The 15,907-nt window shown below is 45.3% G+C and overlaps 1 protein-coding gene across 2 annotated transcripts in view; it reads left to right on the top strand.

Annotated features, from left to right (window-relative positions):
- The first annotated feature begins 436 nt into the window (after window positions 1-436).
- ACTR3B (ARP3 actin-related protein 3 homolog B (yeast)) overlaps window positions 437-15,907 on the top strand; it is a 45,448-nt gene continuing 29,977 nt past the window's right edge. Inside the window, exons 1-3 of one of the 2 annotated variants that reach the window (XM_015566233.1) lie at window positions 3,720-3,803; window positions 10,099-10,223; window positions 10,850-10,960. In XM_015566233.1, coding sequence (XP_015421719.1) covers window positions 10,889-10,960 — 72 coding nt within the window. In that variant the 5' untranslated portion in view covers window positions 3,720-3,803; window positions 10,099-10,223; window positions 10,850-10,888. Of the gene's footprint in view, window positions 511-3,719; window positions 3,804-10,098; window positions 10,224-10,849; window positions 10,961-15,907 lie in introns of those variants that run through there. The other variant, XM_015566234.1, reaches the window with a different exon arrangement.

Raw genomic sequence — 15,907 nt, forward strand, 5'->3', positions numbered from 1 at the left:
GCTGTGGCGACCCCAGAGCAGGCAAGTGGGGCCCACAGGCAGCACCCTGCATGACCTGCTTGCCCATCCCTGTGGTGTGGAGCAGGCAGGCCCCCGCAGAGAGCAGAGAACCACGGGGAGCGGGCCCAAGCCATCAGTAGGACATGAGGGCTCCTGAATTGGAGAGGGTGCAGGTCGGGCTGAGGGACACCCCCCCACACACGAGTTTTGTGCACCAGGCCTCTAGTTTATAAATTTATGCATATAGAATCTTTCCAACAGAAACAAGCATACTATTTTACATTTTTTGTAACTGCTCACTTGTCCAAAATTAGTGTGATTCTCAGTCATAAATTTTTTTAATTTCAAGGGAATATTTTGCGCCACGATATTCTAGGACTTGGAGAGCTTATAGTAAGTGGGATGTAGAAGAGAGTATTGTTTTCTAAATGTGTCGATGACTTTGTGCTTTTAGGTATACCAAGCTTGGCTACGCAGGCAACACTGAGCCCCAGTTCATTGTTCCTTCATGTAAGTAAAGCTCCTCTTTCGAGTGTATAATATATTGTTTCTCAGAATTGTTCTAAGCGTTCAAATTCTGTTTTGTAAGGTATACCCGCCATCTTCATGTAGAAGTTGTCCTGGTTCCCGGGGAGGGTTATTTGACACCTAGTTCCTGAATATTGCTATTGGCTGCAGCTGTGACCTAACACCCCATCCTCCCCCCCACCCCAACTTTCTGACAGTCCTTTGTCATTGTCATTGAAATTTCAACTAGGGTGGTTGGTAGGGGCTGTGCAATTCTAAATGTCTGAATTATTTAGAAGTGTATGTGTCTCTTTAAGAGTAATTTGTAATTTTTAAGTCAGTGCAGTGTTATTAACTTAGCCACGTTGTGGACTGAATATCCATTGTACTCACTGTTCACTCTATTGAAAAACTTTTTTTTTTTAAATGAGAGGCCTGATGACTGTTTTACTGTGTTCAGAAGTGTTCTTCTTTTGTTTAAATTTTAGTCAGTAGAGATGGTAGGCTGAAAAGGGCATGCTCTCACAGTTTGGCAGCAGTGCCTCCCACCCCCTCTCTGTTTCCCATGGGAGTCTCCAGGCTTAGGTTGGTTGTTGAGAGGGTAGAATTAGTCTCCAAAACGATTTAAATTATGGAGATATTTTACCAAAGAGTGAAGTGTAACCCAGCTTGTGTGGCTCAGTGGTTGAGCGCCGACCTGTGAACCTGGAGGTCGTGGTTCGATTCCCGGTCAGGGCACATGCTTGGGTTGTGGGCTCAATCCCCCGTGTAGGGTGTGCAGGAGGCGGCCGATTAGTGGTTCTCTCTCATCTTTGATGTTTCTACCTCTCTTCCTCAACCTTCCTCTCTGAAATCATTAAAAATATGTTAAAAAAAAAAGTGAGGTGTGTCAGTGACGTGAAACTCTGCCTCCTAAGTGTGGCTCCGGTACGAGAAGCTGCGACCTTAGAATCCAAGCTGCTCTGGGGCCGGTGACATGGTGGTGACAGGCTCTCCTGACCCGTGTGGGGCATGGACAGCTAAGGAGGCGGGAGAAGGAGCCGGCTGAGTTTTTACTCAAGGGAAGACCAAAGACGTTCTGGTGAACATGGGCGTTCACATCTCCAGGGCCCTTGAGAACATTTTCTTCACCCCATTCCGTGACGGCTTGTCCTCAACAACAGTTCTGCTGCGCCCTCATTTTAAATCCACAATTTGGTGTATAGTTTATATCTCAGAATGGGGTCTCCAAGTCCAAGGTCAGGTGCCATCAGGGATGGTTTCTGGTGAGGTGTCTTCTCATTGTGTTCTTGCGTGACCTTTTCTCTCTCCATGGCCGACAGAGCTCTGGTGTCTCTTCCTCTTCCTTTATTTTTTTTAAATCCTCACCCGAGGACATGCTTTTATTTTTTATTTTTATTTTTTAACCATTATTTAATTTATTTATTGAAATCTTTATTGTTGAAAATATTACATAGGTCCCTTTTCCCCCCCTCCAGCCTGCCCCTCCTCCCCCAACCCCCTCCCCAGGCCGATTCTGCACTCTGTTCCATGCTTCCATGCCTCTGGATCCACTCCATTCATCAGTTTATTTTGTTCATTAGATTCCACATATGAGTGAGATCAGGTGATAATTGTCTTTCTCTGAGTGGCTTATTTCATTCAACATAATACTCTCCAGCTCCCTCCATGATGCCTCAAAGTGTAAGAGAGCCTTCTTTCTACCCCTGCATAATATTCCATGGTACCATAACTTTTTTTATCCACTCGTCTAATGATGGGCACTTGGGCTGTTTCCAGATCTTAGCTATTGTAAACTGTGCTGCTATGAACATAGGTGTGCATATATCCTTTCTGATTGGTGTTTCAGGTTTCTTAGGATATGTTCCTAGAAGTGAGATCACAGGGTCAATGGCAGTCCCCTATTTAATTTTTTGAGGAAACTCCATACTGTCTTCCATAATGGCTGCACCAGTCTGCATTCCCACCAGCAGTGCACAAGGGTTCCCTTTTCTCCACATCCCCACCAGCACTTAGGACATGCTTTTATTGTATTTAGAGAGAGAGGGTTAGGGGGAGAGAGAGAAAAAAATCGATGTGAGAGTGAACATTGATTGCCATGACGGGGGATCGAAGCAGCACCTGGGTGTGAACTCGGACTGGGAATTGTATTTGTGACTTTTCAGTGTGGGGATGACACTCCAGCCAACTGAGCCACACTGGCCAGGACTCTCTTCTTCTTTTTAAAAAAATGTTTGTATTGATTTCAGAGAGGAAGGGGGAGGGAGAGAGATCAATGATGAGAAACATTAGTGATGAGAGAGAATCATCATTCAGCTGCCTCCTGCATGCCCCCTACTAGGGACTGAGCCTTCAACCCAGGCATGTGTCCTGACCTCCTGGTTCATAGGTTGAAGCTCAGTCACTCGGCCACACCGGCTGGGCTCTTCCTCTTCTTACAAGGACATGAGTCCTATTGGATCAGGGCCCCAACCTCATGAGCTCATGTGACTGTGTTACCTCCTTACAGGCCTCATCTTCGAATGCTGTCACATTGGGGGTCCGGGCTTCAGCATACAGCATTAGAGGGGACAGTTTGGTCAGAGCAGTTGGCACTGTGCAGGATACGTCAGTCTTTTGTGAATGTTGTTACTGTGAACGCCTCAGAACTTGACCCTGTCATGCCAGATTGATAAATTGGCCTTTCTGGCTTTTTAGAGCAGATTAGATTTGAACCTTGGTAAGTACAGCAGCTCTGAAAGGCTGACCTCACACCTGTGCTTTAAAGCTTTGGTCTTTGTTTTATTTTTTGTCACATGTCTTCCTTTACTTTCCCTCCCTCCCTCCCTTCCTTCTTTTAAAAGTGATTTCAGAGAGGAAGGGAGAGGGAGAAAGATAGAAACATCAATGATGAGAGAGAATCATAGATTGGCTGACTCTTGCACACCCTCTATTGGGGATCAAGCCCGCAACCTGGACATGTGCCCTTGATCGGAACCGAACCTGGGACCCTTCAGTCTGCAGGCTGACGCTCTATCCACTGAGCCAAACCAGCTAGTGCTAAAGCTTTGGCCTTTAAACCTAGTGCAGCATTTTGTTGTGGGCGCCATGTAACCTGTCATCATTGGTGGGGAGGGGAACTGAATCCTGTTGTTAGAGGGATTTTGCTCACTATCAGGCGGTGGGGACTCTCGGATTGGTGCTGCAGAGCGTTTGCAGTGGCAGAAACTGGAGAGAGACTAAAACGTCAGGAGTGGGAATGAAAGAAGAGCTGTCCTGTTGGCTGAACTGTTGCCAGAGAGCAGCATAGGAGGCAGGTAGGTGTTTGGACAGAGAAGGTGCTGGGGTAGGCAGGGAGGGGCCTTGCTTGCTTGGGCCCGTGGCCCGCTGCTGTGTTAGTGCTGGAGCTGAACTGTTCTGGTTCCAGAGGCTCTGTTCACAGACCAAGGCCAAGACCCCTGTGCTGAAGTGCATGCAGAGAGGAGGGTGGAGTGGGTGTGCGGGTGTGTGGAGAGTGCCGGGACTGGGCTTTCTGACCAGGGGTGCAAGGCGAGGCCCTGGTGTGGCGGGGATGGCAGCACTCCGATAGTTTCTGAAATCACAACTCCGAGTGGACGATGGAGGGTGTGGAACCACAGAGAGGGCCCAGGTGATGAAGGGTTTCGAACCGCCTACGGAAGGAGTTTTCATTTGTATACCAGGGATTTTCAGATTGGCTCTGCGAGTTCTGGCTTGCCTGAGCCTCTGTGCAGAACTTTCAGTTGTCGGAGAATATTGGGAATCACTGACAAGAGAGGGTGTGTGTGCGCGTGCGTGCGCGCGTGTGCGTGTGCGTGTGTGTGTATGGCGATCACAAGCATAGAAGGCAGGGCGGGGCGGGAGAAAAAGTGCAGCTCAAACATTTGGTGTCTGAAGAGTTCGGTGTAAAGGTCCAGTAGGCACCGGGGACAGGTTAGGTGCTCTGGGGGAAGCCTGGACTCGAGACAGAGGCTGAGCCCAGAGATGGTTTTCTTTTTAAAAATTAGAGGTCTTTAAAGTATATTTTGACAAAAAAAAACCAAAACAAAAACCCACCCATGTACCAGCACCCCGAATGAATAAATGTTAGTGGGATTTCATCTTGTGAACACCGGAACACAAGCACGCGTCAATGCGAGTGCCAGCCTCTCTTGTTCCCCTGTCCTTCCCCAGTCCTTCCCCTGTCCTTCCCCTGTCCTTCCCCTGACCCTGCTGCCCTCCTCTGGTGGCTGTTTCCTGTATCCAGTCTGTATGTGATCCTTAGGTGACAGGCACCAGGATCAGTGGAGATTCCCCTGTCCTTCCCCAGTCCATCCCCTGTCCTTCCCCTGTCCTTCCCCTGTCCTTCCCCTGACCCTGCTGCCCTCCTCTGGTGGCTGTTTCCTGTATCCAGTCTGTATGTGATCCTTAGGTGACAGGCACCAGGATCCATGAACAACGTGTAGCATTGTTTTGTGAGTCTAAACATTTCCACGATGGTGTCATACTGCGAGTGACTTTCTGTTATTGCTCTTTTGAAAACCTCTCAAAGTTTTGATTCTAAGGTGTATTTCATTGTTGGTGTACACAGACCTAGATTGGCATTCTAGCACGTGCATCTACAACAGTTTGCTTTTTCACTTAGGCATTTCCCAGCTTTCTCTGCTATACACAATGGTGCAGTGAATACCCCCTTATTCATGCGTGCTGGTTTCCCAAGAGAAAGCAATGAGAAATGGGTGGTTTCTTTATCCAGGTGTGCCCCTCTCCCCCATGTCAGGCACTGTCAGATCGCTCTTTCGAGGCTGTACTGACCTAAACTCCCATTAGCAGCAGACGAGTATATGTTTCTACACGTCCTGACCACAGTTGATACTGCTGGACTTAAATTTCTGCCAGTCAAATGAATGTAAAATGATGATGTCTCATTTTATAAGTGCATTTTTGAATACTAGTAAGGTAACTTTCTGTTTTTGTTGTTTTTTCATGAATTTTGTTAGAATTAAATTTTCTAATTAGTTATTGCCAGCACATAGGAGGAATGCTGCTGAGATTTTTAAGTTGTTTTTGAATCCAGTAGCCTTTCTGACCTGTCTGATTTGTTCTAATATCCCACAGATTCTATTAGTTTTCTATGCAGAATATTGTACTAACTACAAATAATAGATATTTTGTTTCTTCCAGCCCCAGTACTTATTTTTTTCCTTGGTCTTGTGTAACTAGGGATTAAGAATTTGAATGGAAAATTGAATCTTTGCGAAGCTTTCCACATTTCATCAGATGTTAAGTTCTGGAGGGAAGTTTGATATAATTATTTACTACTAAGTGTATTCCCAAATATCAAGGCTAAGCTCTTTAAAAAATGTTTTTATTGATTTTGGAGAGAGGAAGGAAGAGGGGAAGAGTGAGAGAGAAACATCAACGATGAAAGAGGATCATCCATCATCTGCCTCCTGCATGGCCCCTACTGGGGACCGAATCTGCAACCCAGGCATGTGCCCTGACCGGGAATCGAACTGTGATCTCCTGGATCATGGGTCCACACTCAAACACAGAGCCGCCCCTACCGGGCAAGGCAAAGCTCTTATTAAAATAGTATATCAAAAGCCTTTAACATTTTCATATAGTGCAGTTTGATTACTGTACTTTTTGTGATAGATATTAGCTGGCATCCTCCTAGTTTTTTATTTAATGGGAAGTCAATTCTTTTTCTTCTGTAACAAGACAAGAAGTATTTTAAGTTTATCTGATGCAGAGTGTTATTAAAATGTGAAAGAGCATACTGGCTGCCCTGGCCGATGTGGCTCAGTGGATAGAGCATTGGCCTCTGGACTGAAGGGACCGTATTTGATTCAGGTCAAGGACGTCTGCCTTGGTTGCACGCTCAAGCTTGCAGGCTCGAGCATATGGGAGGCAGCCAATCGATGTGTGTCTCTCTCACATTGATGTTTCTCTGTCTCTCCCCTCTCATTTGCTCTCTCTGAAAAAAAAAAAAAAAATAAAAAAGCAATGGAAAAATATCCTCCAGTGAGGATTAACAAAAACAAAACCAAAAAAGAGCATACAGACATTTTTCCCCCAGTTAATTCTCCTCTCTTGTATTATGTTTTTAATTTTGTTTCCTTCTGTCTTGTATTTTAAAATTTTGGACCTATTGATATATACTTTAGGTGCATTTCACTGTCTTGTTGGATTTTTTTTCAGATGGAACTGAGAAATGGAGTAGTGTAGCTTCTGTCAGCACTAAAAGCAGAGCAGCTAAGTCCCCTGTGCCCTCCCTAAAAGAATGCCCGAACATAGAACCGGGCCTGTAGCACTTTACATGCTCTTTGATAGTGTCTTTTTTGGGAACACCTTCTACCCTCCCTAAATATTATGCAGAAGTATTTACTGCATATACATAGGGATTATATTACCCTTTCTTATTTATGTTTTTTAAATTTTTTTTATTTTTAAAAGAATCTTTATTGTTGAGAGTGCTGCCATCCCCCCCACACCAGGGCCCTTTAACCCCCTGTTGCCCGCCTCCACCTGGTTCCTGTCACCCCCCTAGGTCTTCACCATCCTATTGCCTGTGTCCATAGGTAATGCATATACGAATAGAAGATCTTTAGTCAATCTCTTCCACCCCCCTTCCCTCTGAGATTCGTCAGTCTGTTCCATGTTTCCATGCCTCTGGTTCTATTTATTCATCAGTTGATTTTGTTCATTAGATTCCTTGTTCATTTATTTTGATTTTTAGATTCAGTTGTTGATAGATATGTATTTATTGCCATTTTATTGTACACATTTTTCTTTTTTCCCTCTTCCTTCTCCTCTCCTTCCTCCTCCTCCTCCTCCTCTTTCTCCTCCTCCTCCTCTTCTTCCTCTTCCTCCCCTTCTCCACTCCCTCCCCCTCCCCATCCTCCTTCTCTTCCTCTTCTTAAAGAATACCCCTTAACATTTCATGTAATACAGGTTTGATGATGATGATGAACTCCTTTAGCTTTTTCTTGTCTGTGAAGCTCTTTATCTGACCTTCAATTCTAAATGATAGCTTTGCTGGGTAGAGTAATTTTGATTGTAGGTCCTTGCTATTCATCACGTTGAGTATTTCTTGCCACTCCCTTCTGGCCTGCAAAGTTTCTGTTGAGAAATCAGCTGACTGTCGCATGGATGCCCCCTTGTAGGTAACTAACTGTGTTTCTCTTGCTGCTTTTAAGATGATCTCTTTGTCCTTAACCCTTGGCATTTTAATTATGCTGTGTCTTGGTGTGGACCTCTTTGGGTTCTGCTTGTTTGGGGTTCTCTGTGCTTCCTGGGCTTGTAAGTCTATTTCTTTCACCAGGTAGGGGAAGTTGTCTGTCATTATTTCTTTAAATAGTTTTTCAATATCTAGCTCTACCTCTTCTCCTTCAGGCACCCCCATAATGCAAATGTTGGTCTGCTTGAAGTTGTCCCAGAGGCTCCTTACACTGTCTTCATATTTTTGTATTCTTTTCTATTTTTGCTCTTCTGATTGGGTGTTTTTTTGCCTCCTCATATTCCAAATCATTGATTTGATTTTCAGAATCCTCTATTCTACTGTTGAATCCCTGTAAATTATTCTTTAAATTAGTCTTTATTTCAAGTAGTGTATGCTTAATTTCTGACTGGTCCCTTTTCATGTCTTTGATGTTCTCACTAAGGTTCTTGAAATTCTCACCAAGATCCTTGAAGCCTTCATTAAGATCCTTGAGTAACCTTATAACCATGGTTTTGAACTCTGTATCTCGTAGTTTGCTTGCTTCTGTTTCATTTAGTTCTTTTTTCAAGATTTCTTCTGTTTTCCATTTGTGACATGTTTCTTTGTCTCTGCATTTTGGCTGCTTCCCAGTGTTTGTTTCTATGTATTAGGTAGAGCTGCTATGTCTCCTGGAATTGGTAGAGTGGCCTGTGTAGTTAGTGTCCTATAGAGCCCAGTGGCTCAGCCTCCCCAGTCACCTGAGCTGGGTACTCTAAGGGGGCCCCTGTGTGTGCTGTGTGCACAGTCTTGTTGTAGTTGAGCCTTGATTGCTGTTGGTGTCACTGGGACGAATTGCCCTTCAGGCCAATGGGCTGTGAGGACCAGCTGTGACTACAGTGGAAGAGCTACTGTGCAGGAGACACTCCTATGGAGCAGGACTTGCTTCACTGGGGCTTTGGTGCTCACTGAGTCTGTCCCTTGAATGTGTTGCTTGTGGATGTGTAGCGTTGTAATCTGGTGTGGCCTGAAGCTGTTCACCCGGTGCACTGCCTCTGGGAGGTGCAAAGTCAGTGACTGCCTAGAGCAGTGATGGTGAACCTATGACACGCGTGTCATAGGTGACACACGAACTCATTTTTTTGGTTGATTTTTCTTTGTTAAATGGCATTTAAATATATAAAATAAATATCAAAAATATAAGTCTTTGTTTTACTATAGTTGCAAATATCAAAAAATTTCTATGTGTGACACGGCACCAGTTAAGTTAGGGTTTTTCAAAATGATGACACGCCGAACTCAAAAGGTTCACCATCACTGCCCTAGACTAACACTATCCATAACAGTGCTAGGACTTGTCCTGATTCAGGTTTTTCAAAATGATGATACACCAAGCTCAAAAGGTTCACCATCACTGGTCTAGAGCCACTCAGCAGGAGCTACAGAATGATCTGCAGATGGCTGCCATTTGTATTGGGCTTGCAAGTGACCAGGTGAGGCCCAGGTGTGAAGCAGGCTGGTACTAGTGCGGAGTCTTGGGCCACTTATTGGTAGTATGGGGCAGGCTGACACCAGCTGCTGCTTGTTTTAGAGATTTTAGGAAAATCTCAAGCCTGACCCAGGAGAGCCCATTCATATGGATAAGCTGCTGCAAACATCTTGGGTAGGGCTGCAAATTGGATGGAGTGGGGTCTCAGGGAATCACCAGAACCTGGTGAACAGTGTGAGCCAAGCTGATGGACTTAGATATGGCTTCCAGTTAGCTCTGGGACAGAGGGAGCTACCAGCACAGGAACAATGACCCCTGCAAAAACCCCTATCTGGGAGAAAGCCACCCCCTGAGTTCCTACCCCAATGCCAGAGAGTCTACCTTCCCATATTTCCCTGGTTCTGCCAATGCCACTCCCCAGTGCTGGAGCTCAGAGAAAGTGCACTGTGTAAGTCTGTGTGGCATTAAGAGGAACACCTGTGTCTCCTTAGCCATAATCCCCATTGATTTTTACAGCCTGAGGTTATGGGGACTTCTCTTCCCAGTTCTGGAACCTGGATCGAGGGTCTGGTATAGGGCTGGGATCTCTTGCTCCTCACGGGAGGCCTCTGCAGCCACAATACCTCTCCTGATTAAAAAAATGGGGCGTCGGACCAGACCAATTCTGCACCTTTGCCCTCCAGTCTCAGTGTGCTTTCTTCCTTTTCTAGTTGTAGGACTTCCATTCAGCCAGATTTCAGGTGGTTATGAATGATGGTTCTGTATTTTAGTTGTAATTTTGATTGTGGGAGGCAACAACAAGTACCAATGTTTACCTACCCTGCCATCTTGGTTCTCCCCCTAAATTTGGAACCCCTTTCTTAATTATTTAAATAAATGTGGATAGTGATGGAAATATTTGTGCTTTTTTTTTTTTTTTTTTAAGGTATTGCCATCAGAGAGTCGGCAAAGGTAGTTGACCAAGCACAAAGGAAGGTGTTGAGGGGCGTGGATGACCTGGACTTTTTCATTGGGGATGAAGCCATCGATAAACCCACATATGCCACCAAGGTGAGCCCAGACAGGAATGGCTTTAGGGAGTGGCCAGGACGAACTGCAGAATGAACCACACAGAATGGCAGGGTATCTAGAAAGTGTGCTTGTGAGTTGGATGTGTTTTTATCCTTATGTTTGTAAAGAGGTTTTGTTATTTTGGATGTGGGGAAACGGGTGGATTTTCAGAGCCCTGGGATGCAATCTGGACTCAGGCTTGCATGTGAAGGCAGGTTCTGCTGAGATGGAAAATCATAGGTTGACTAAATGACCTGTCAGATATGGAAAGGTGCAGATTGATTAATTAAAGAGAAGCACTGAAATTATTTAAGTAGACGTTTGTTCTAAAAAACCCCAAAAACAAAACCTCCCAGTCGAATGCTATGGTGGATTAGCTGCACTTTGTACCTGCCACTCCACTGTTAAGACGTTCTTTGTCGTTAGAAATGGGTGGAGTTAGAGAATAAACAATTACATAACAGTCTTTCTGTTAAGGTGTCTGTCTTTTCTCTATGGGACTGACATTCACTTCATGCAAAGGAGACCTTGATTCTGTAGTTGCTCAGTCTCCCCCGGCCTTGTTGTTAGAGTTGCTCTCACTGATGTGAACCGAGGCTTGACATACTTGGTTTCTCTTGGGTTAGTGGCCAATAAGACACGGAATAATCGAAGACTGGGATCTTATGGAAAGGTTCATGGAACATGTGATTTTTAAATATCTTCGAGCTGAACCTGAGGATCATTATTTCCTAATGGTGAGTAACTGGAACTAAGAGGGATGTGGCTCTGTAAATTCCCAAGTGCTTGCATTTAACCAGTTAACTGCCGTGTGTCCAAAACAGAAACCATCCCCACACACCACGATATTTTGAATTTAATTAAAAAAGGTCAGCTGCTTGCGTCTGTACGACGCTTATGGCGTACAAATGGTTAAACTCAAGATAGTCTTCCCTGGGGAGTCTTTATTTCTGCTAAAGCGACTTACATGAATCAGGGTGCTTTTTTGGGCAAATAATGGAAGGCTCAGAAAAAATGTCTAATGCCAGAAAGGGCTCATTATCTCACTAAACAGGCAGCCTAGAGTCGGATGGTTCCAGGGCAGGTCATCTCAGCCGCTCAGTGACAGAAGCGAGGGCCGGCCCAGTGCGCCTGCTGGGCCTCCTGTGGGGTTCCCCTGAGACCCAGCCTGCCAGGTTCCCATGTCTTGGTATCTGTACTTTCAGAGAGAGGCTCACCTTTTAAGATTCCCAGAAACCTTTCCAGCAGATTGGCCCACCATCCATTCCAACCTGGGGATGGAATTACCTTGGCAGGTTTAGAGAAATCAGGATTCTCTCCCTGGGGCTGGGAAAGGACCCTCTCTGATCACCTGGCCTGGGAGAGTAAGGACCTAAACAGGCCTCCAACAGCCTGGGAGGCGGAGGGAGGGATTGGTTGGGTAGGAGACAGTTAGCTGTGTACTTAGATAGACAGCCCCGCGAAGTAACTGGGTGGCTGTGATTTTTTGCTTCTTACAACAGAGGAAACCGAGGCAAGGTGTTATTTTGCTGTGGTATAAGTCTTACTGCAAAATAAAATTGAGTCGGGTTATGGGCCCTGATTATGTCACTTAATCTTTTCAAACAAAATAAACAATTACAGAGAAATGAGAAGAATTATGTCTTGATTATGGATTCTGTTCTAATTGTTATACTCAATATTATGTGTTTTCTTCCATGATATATTCTTTTTAAGTTAAAATTAATTACATGTACAAAACTCATGCTTTAGAGAGAGCAATTGCATGTAACATAAGCTGCCTATGAAAACCTACAGAATTTGGCTGTCCAGGCTGAGCACTGTGCTTTCCAGGCTGCCGTGTGTCCCTCTCGTGTCCCTCCAGTGGTTCCTGTAAAGTAAGTGGAGCCAGGAAGTGACAGTGTGTCTGAGTGGCTTTGTCTTTGTAGCCAAAACAAATCATAGACTCCCACCTGGCAGGTTTGGCACTTTTCCTTCTCTAGTGCATCACATGGCTACCTGTTGGACAGGATTTTAGGAGCGGGCACCATGCCCAGTTGCTTCCTTCTGTCTGCTCTGCTCATGTGCCAGGAGTTGTCCCTCTTACTCCACCTTGAGGGACATCATCCACTAGGCCTGTGGAGCAGATGCACAGGAAATGTCTCCTAATTCTTTTTTTTTTTTCTGGTTTAGCTGGTGTATGTAGGCCAGTAAGCTAAAATCACTTGCCAGGAAAGAATTGGAAGTGTTTGGTGTGAATGTGGAAAAGCTAAAGTCCATTTGCTAAAAGTGAACATCTGCAGTGAATGTTCAAAAATAATCAAGTTTATTAAAGATAAGAAAATACTGTGTTATATACATTGTGTTTTGGATTCTGCAGGTTGGTTCAATACGTGGTGTGATTGAGGGAGTGTGGAGATGTACATTTCTCTCAGGTGTCTGCCCTTATCATCGGCTACTGCAGCAGTGACAGGAGTAAAGTGGTGTAGAGATTTACAGCCGAGTTATCGAAGTTCATTGAAGATATTTACTAAACTGCTGCGTCAGATGAGGGCTTCTCCATATGAGTCTGAGTTCTAAATTCTGTGCCCCTCACAGCCACAGGGTGTGCGTTCTGATTGCTGTGACAGACCTCAGAGCAAATGGGGTGCTCCTCATGGCTCACGTTTTTCACTCAGTTCCAGAGACTCAGCTCACATTGGTTGTGTGGACTGAGCAGAGCAAATGGGAACCACTCTGCCACTGGATTGCCCATGTCTAAACCAGAATAACGGACTTCAGAGAATTGTGGGGCTGGGGAGCAGAAATTGAGTTTTATTTTTCTTTATTTTTTCCATCACCATTTATCCCCTCTATGCCCACTTCCCCCCACCCCCCGCCCAATCACCACACTGTTGTCCATGTCTTCTCTCTTTTTTTCTTTTGTTTTGCTCAATCCCTCCAATAACCCCTGCCCCCCCAATTTAGAAATTGAGTTTTAACTTCAGAAGAGATTTGGAAATTTTGACTATGAGTCGAGCAAGAAAGAGGAAAAAAGAGAGGGAATATCACCCTTCTTTCATCTTTTTGTTTCAGTCGGTCCTTGGTGAGTTGTGGGATGATGCCGCCCATGTGAAGGGACAGCTCTTCACTAGGTTTGCTGAATGCTCTTCTCACCAGACGCACCCAGGACCAATGTTCTGCTAGTTATGTGGGCACATCCGGTGCCGTCAGGTGCACAACACAATGGACCTTCCATGCGTTGTGTCCTGATGTAGGGATGGTCCTTCCCTGCTTCTCAAGAGGGTGTAGCCCTGCTCGGTCTAGTTGTGGCCAGCGAACCAGGGCTACTTCTTGGATTTGCTCAGTTAGTGCCTAGTGGCCTGCATGCTTTCCAGCCTCTAGTGCAGTGGTTCTCAACCTTCCTAATGCCGCGACCCTTTAATACAGTTCCTCATGTTGTGGTGACACCCAACCATAAAATTATTTTCATTGCTACTTTATAACTGTAATTTTGCTACTGTTATGGAATCGTAATGTAAATATCTGATATGCAGGATGTGTTTTCATTGTTACAAATTGAACATAATTAAAGCATAGTGATTAATCACAAAAACAATATGTAATTATATATGTGTTTTTTGATGGTCTTAGGCAACCCCTGTGAAAGGGTCGTTCGACCCCCAAAGGCGTCGTGACCCACAGGTTGAGAACCGCTGCTTTAGTGTGTTGTCATCTCCTCCCTGTCCTCCCTTCCTGAGGATTTATAGTTTTTTTAAAAAATACATTTTTATGCAACCTGGGCATGTGCTTTGACTGGGAATCAAATCATGACCTCCTGGTTCATGGGCCAACACTCAACCACTGAACCATGCTGGTCGGGCAAGGATGTTGTTTTTTCTTTCTACCATGTGGGGCATGATCATATCATCCTATATAATAAAAGCCTAATATGCAGATCGACTGAACGGTGGAACGACCAGTGGAACAACTGGTTGCTATGATGCACACTGACCACCAGGGGGCAGACACTCAACGCAGGAGGTGCCCCCAGCCCACAGGCCCCAGGCCAGCCAAGGCGGGTGCCAGCGGGGGCCCCCTGATCGCCCTGCCCATTACTCCACAGAAGGAGGCAACTGGTGGCAGCGGCCCGATTGGGGGCAGCAAGCGGGCTGGCAATGCCCCAGTTACCTCCTGCAGAGGGTCGTGATTGATGATGGTGGGGGGGGGGCAGCAAGTGGGTGGCGCCAGGCCGGCCAAGGCGGGTGACAGTGGAGGCCCCCTGATCGCCCTGCTGGTCGCCCCACAGATTGGCTCTGATGGCTGGCCAGGCCTAGTACCCTACCCATGCACGAATTTTGTGCACCAGGCGTCTAGTATATTCATAAAGCTTTCCCAATTACAAAGCACTTCTTTTTATTTTAATTCTTTATTGTTGAAAGTATTACATATGTCCCCCTTTTTCCTCCATTGATCCTCTCCAGCTCGCTCCTCCCCCACTCCTCCACCCCAGGCCTATAGTTTTTAAAAAGGTTTCTTTGCTACAGTTACAAAGGAGATTGAGGTGGGGCAGTATTAGGTCCATGTGTACATTTTGCTGGCTTAATCCAGAACTATGGATTGGTTTTTATGACAGTGCCTAATTATTCATTTTAGAATCGATACCAGATGATATTTTACCATTTTTTTAAAAAAGATATTTTTATTGATTTCAGAGAGGAAGGGAGAGGGAGATAGAAACATGATGCTCCCATTGATTGGCTGCCTCTTGCATGCCCCCTATTAGGGGTTGAGCTGCAACCCGGGCATGTGCCCTTTACTGGAATTGAACCTGGGACCCTTCAGTCTGCAGGCTGTCACTCTATTCACTGAGCCAAACCAACTAGGTCTATTTTACCATTCTTATGAATAAAAATGTTTATGCAGCTTGTGTTCCTGTGATGTTTTAATATGTTTGAAAACATGATACCTCCAATTTAGAGCTTGTCATAAATAATGGTTTAGGGAAGTTTTATTTAAGTTGGTATCCTAAAGGTGCAATTACTGGTAGTAAACATAGAAGAAAGGGAGGATTGAGGAAGAAATGGATTTATGATTAAAGTTCGCAGAACCCATGAGGATATGCCCTTAATAATTCTGAATTTGATTCAAGAAGCAGGGCAGCCTAATTATATTGTAAGCATTCCTTAAATGGAAATGTATGGATTTTAATGTAGAGTCTCCACAGATGGTGAGTGTTTTGGTAGCAAGTAATAGAAGTATAAAGAATAGTAGTTAAAACGGTTGGGGCTTTTATTGTTAAATTTGTAGTAGGGGCCAGTGCTGGTCTGGCACTCCCAGTGTCGTTAGGGACCTTGTGCTCCTGCCAGCACCGGGCTCGGTGATAGCCAGCGGAGATTAGCATGAGACTTCCATTCCAAGAATCTCATCGTCACAGGGTGGCTGCTGCAACTCCTGTCAGCACTGCTGTGTTTCAAGAAAGGGTGGGTTAAGGGCAGAAAGGAGACCACTGCTTGAGTCTGCCCTTGACCTTGAAGGAGCTTTTCGTTTGGTTGTTTCGGTTGCGACGGTCGCTTAGGCTTTTATATATATATAGACTAGGGGCCCGGTGCACGAAATTCGTGCACTGGGTGTGTGTGTGGGGGAGTGTCCCTCAGCCCAGCCTGCCCCCTCTCACATACTGGGAGCCCTCAGGCGTTGACCCCCATCACCCTCCAATCGCAGAG

The sequence above is a fragment of the Myotis davidii genome, unplaced genomic scaffold, assembly GCF_000327345.1.
Source record: "Myotis davidii unplaced genomic scaffold, ASM32734v1 scaffold762, whole genome shotgun sequence".
Taxonomy (NCBI): domain Eukaryota; kingdom Metazoa; phylum Chordata; class Mammalia; order Chiroptera; family Vespertilionidae; genus Myotis; species Myotis davidii.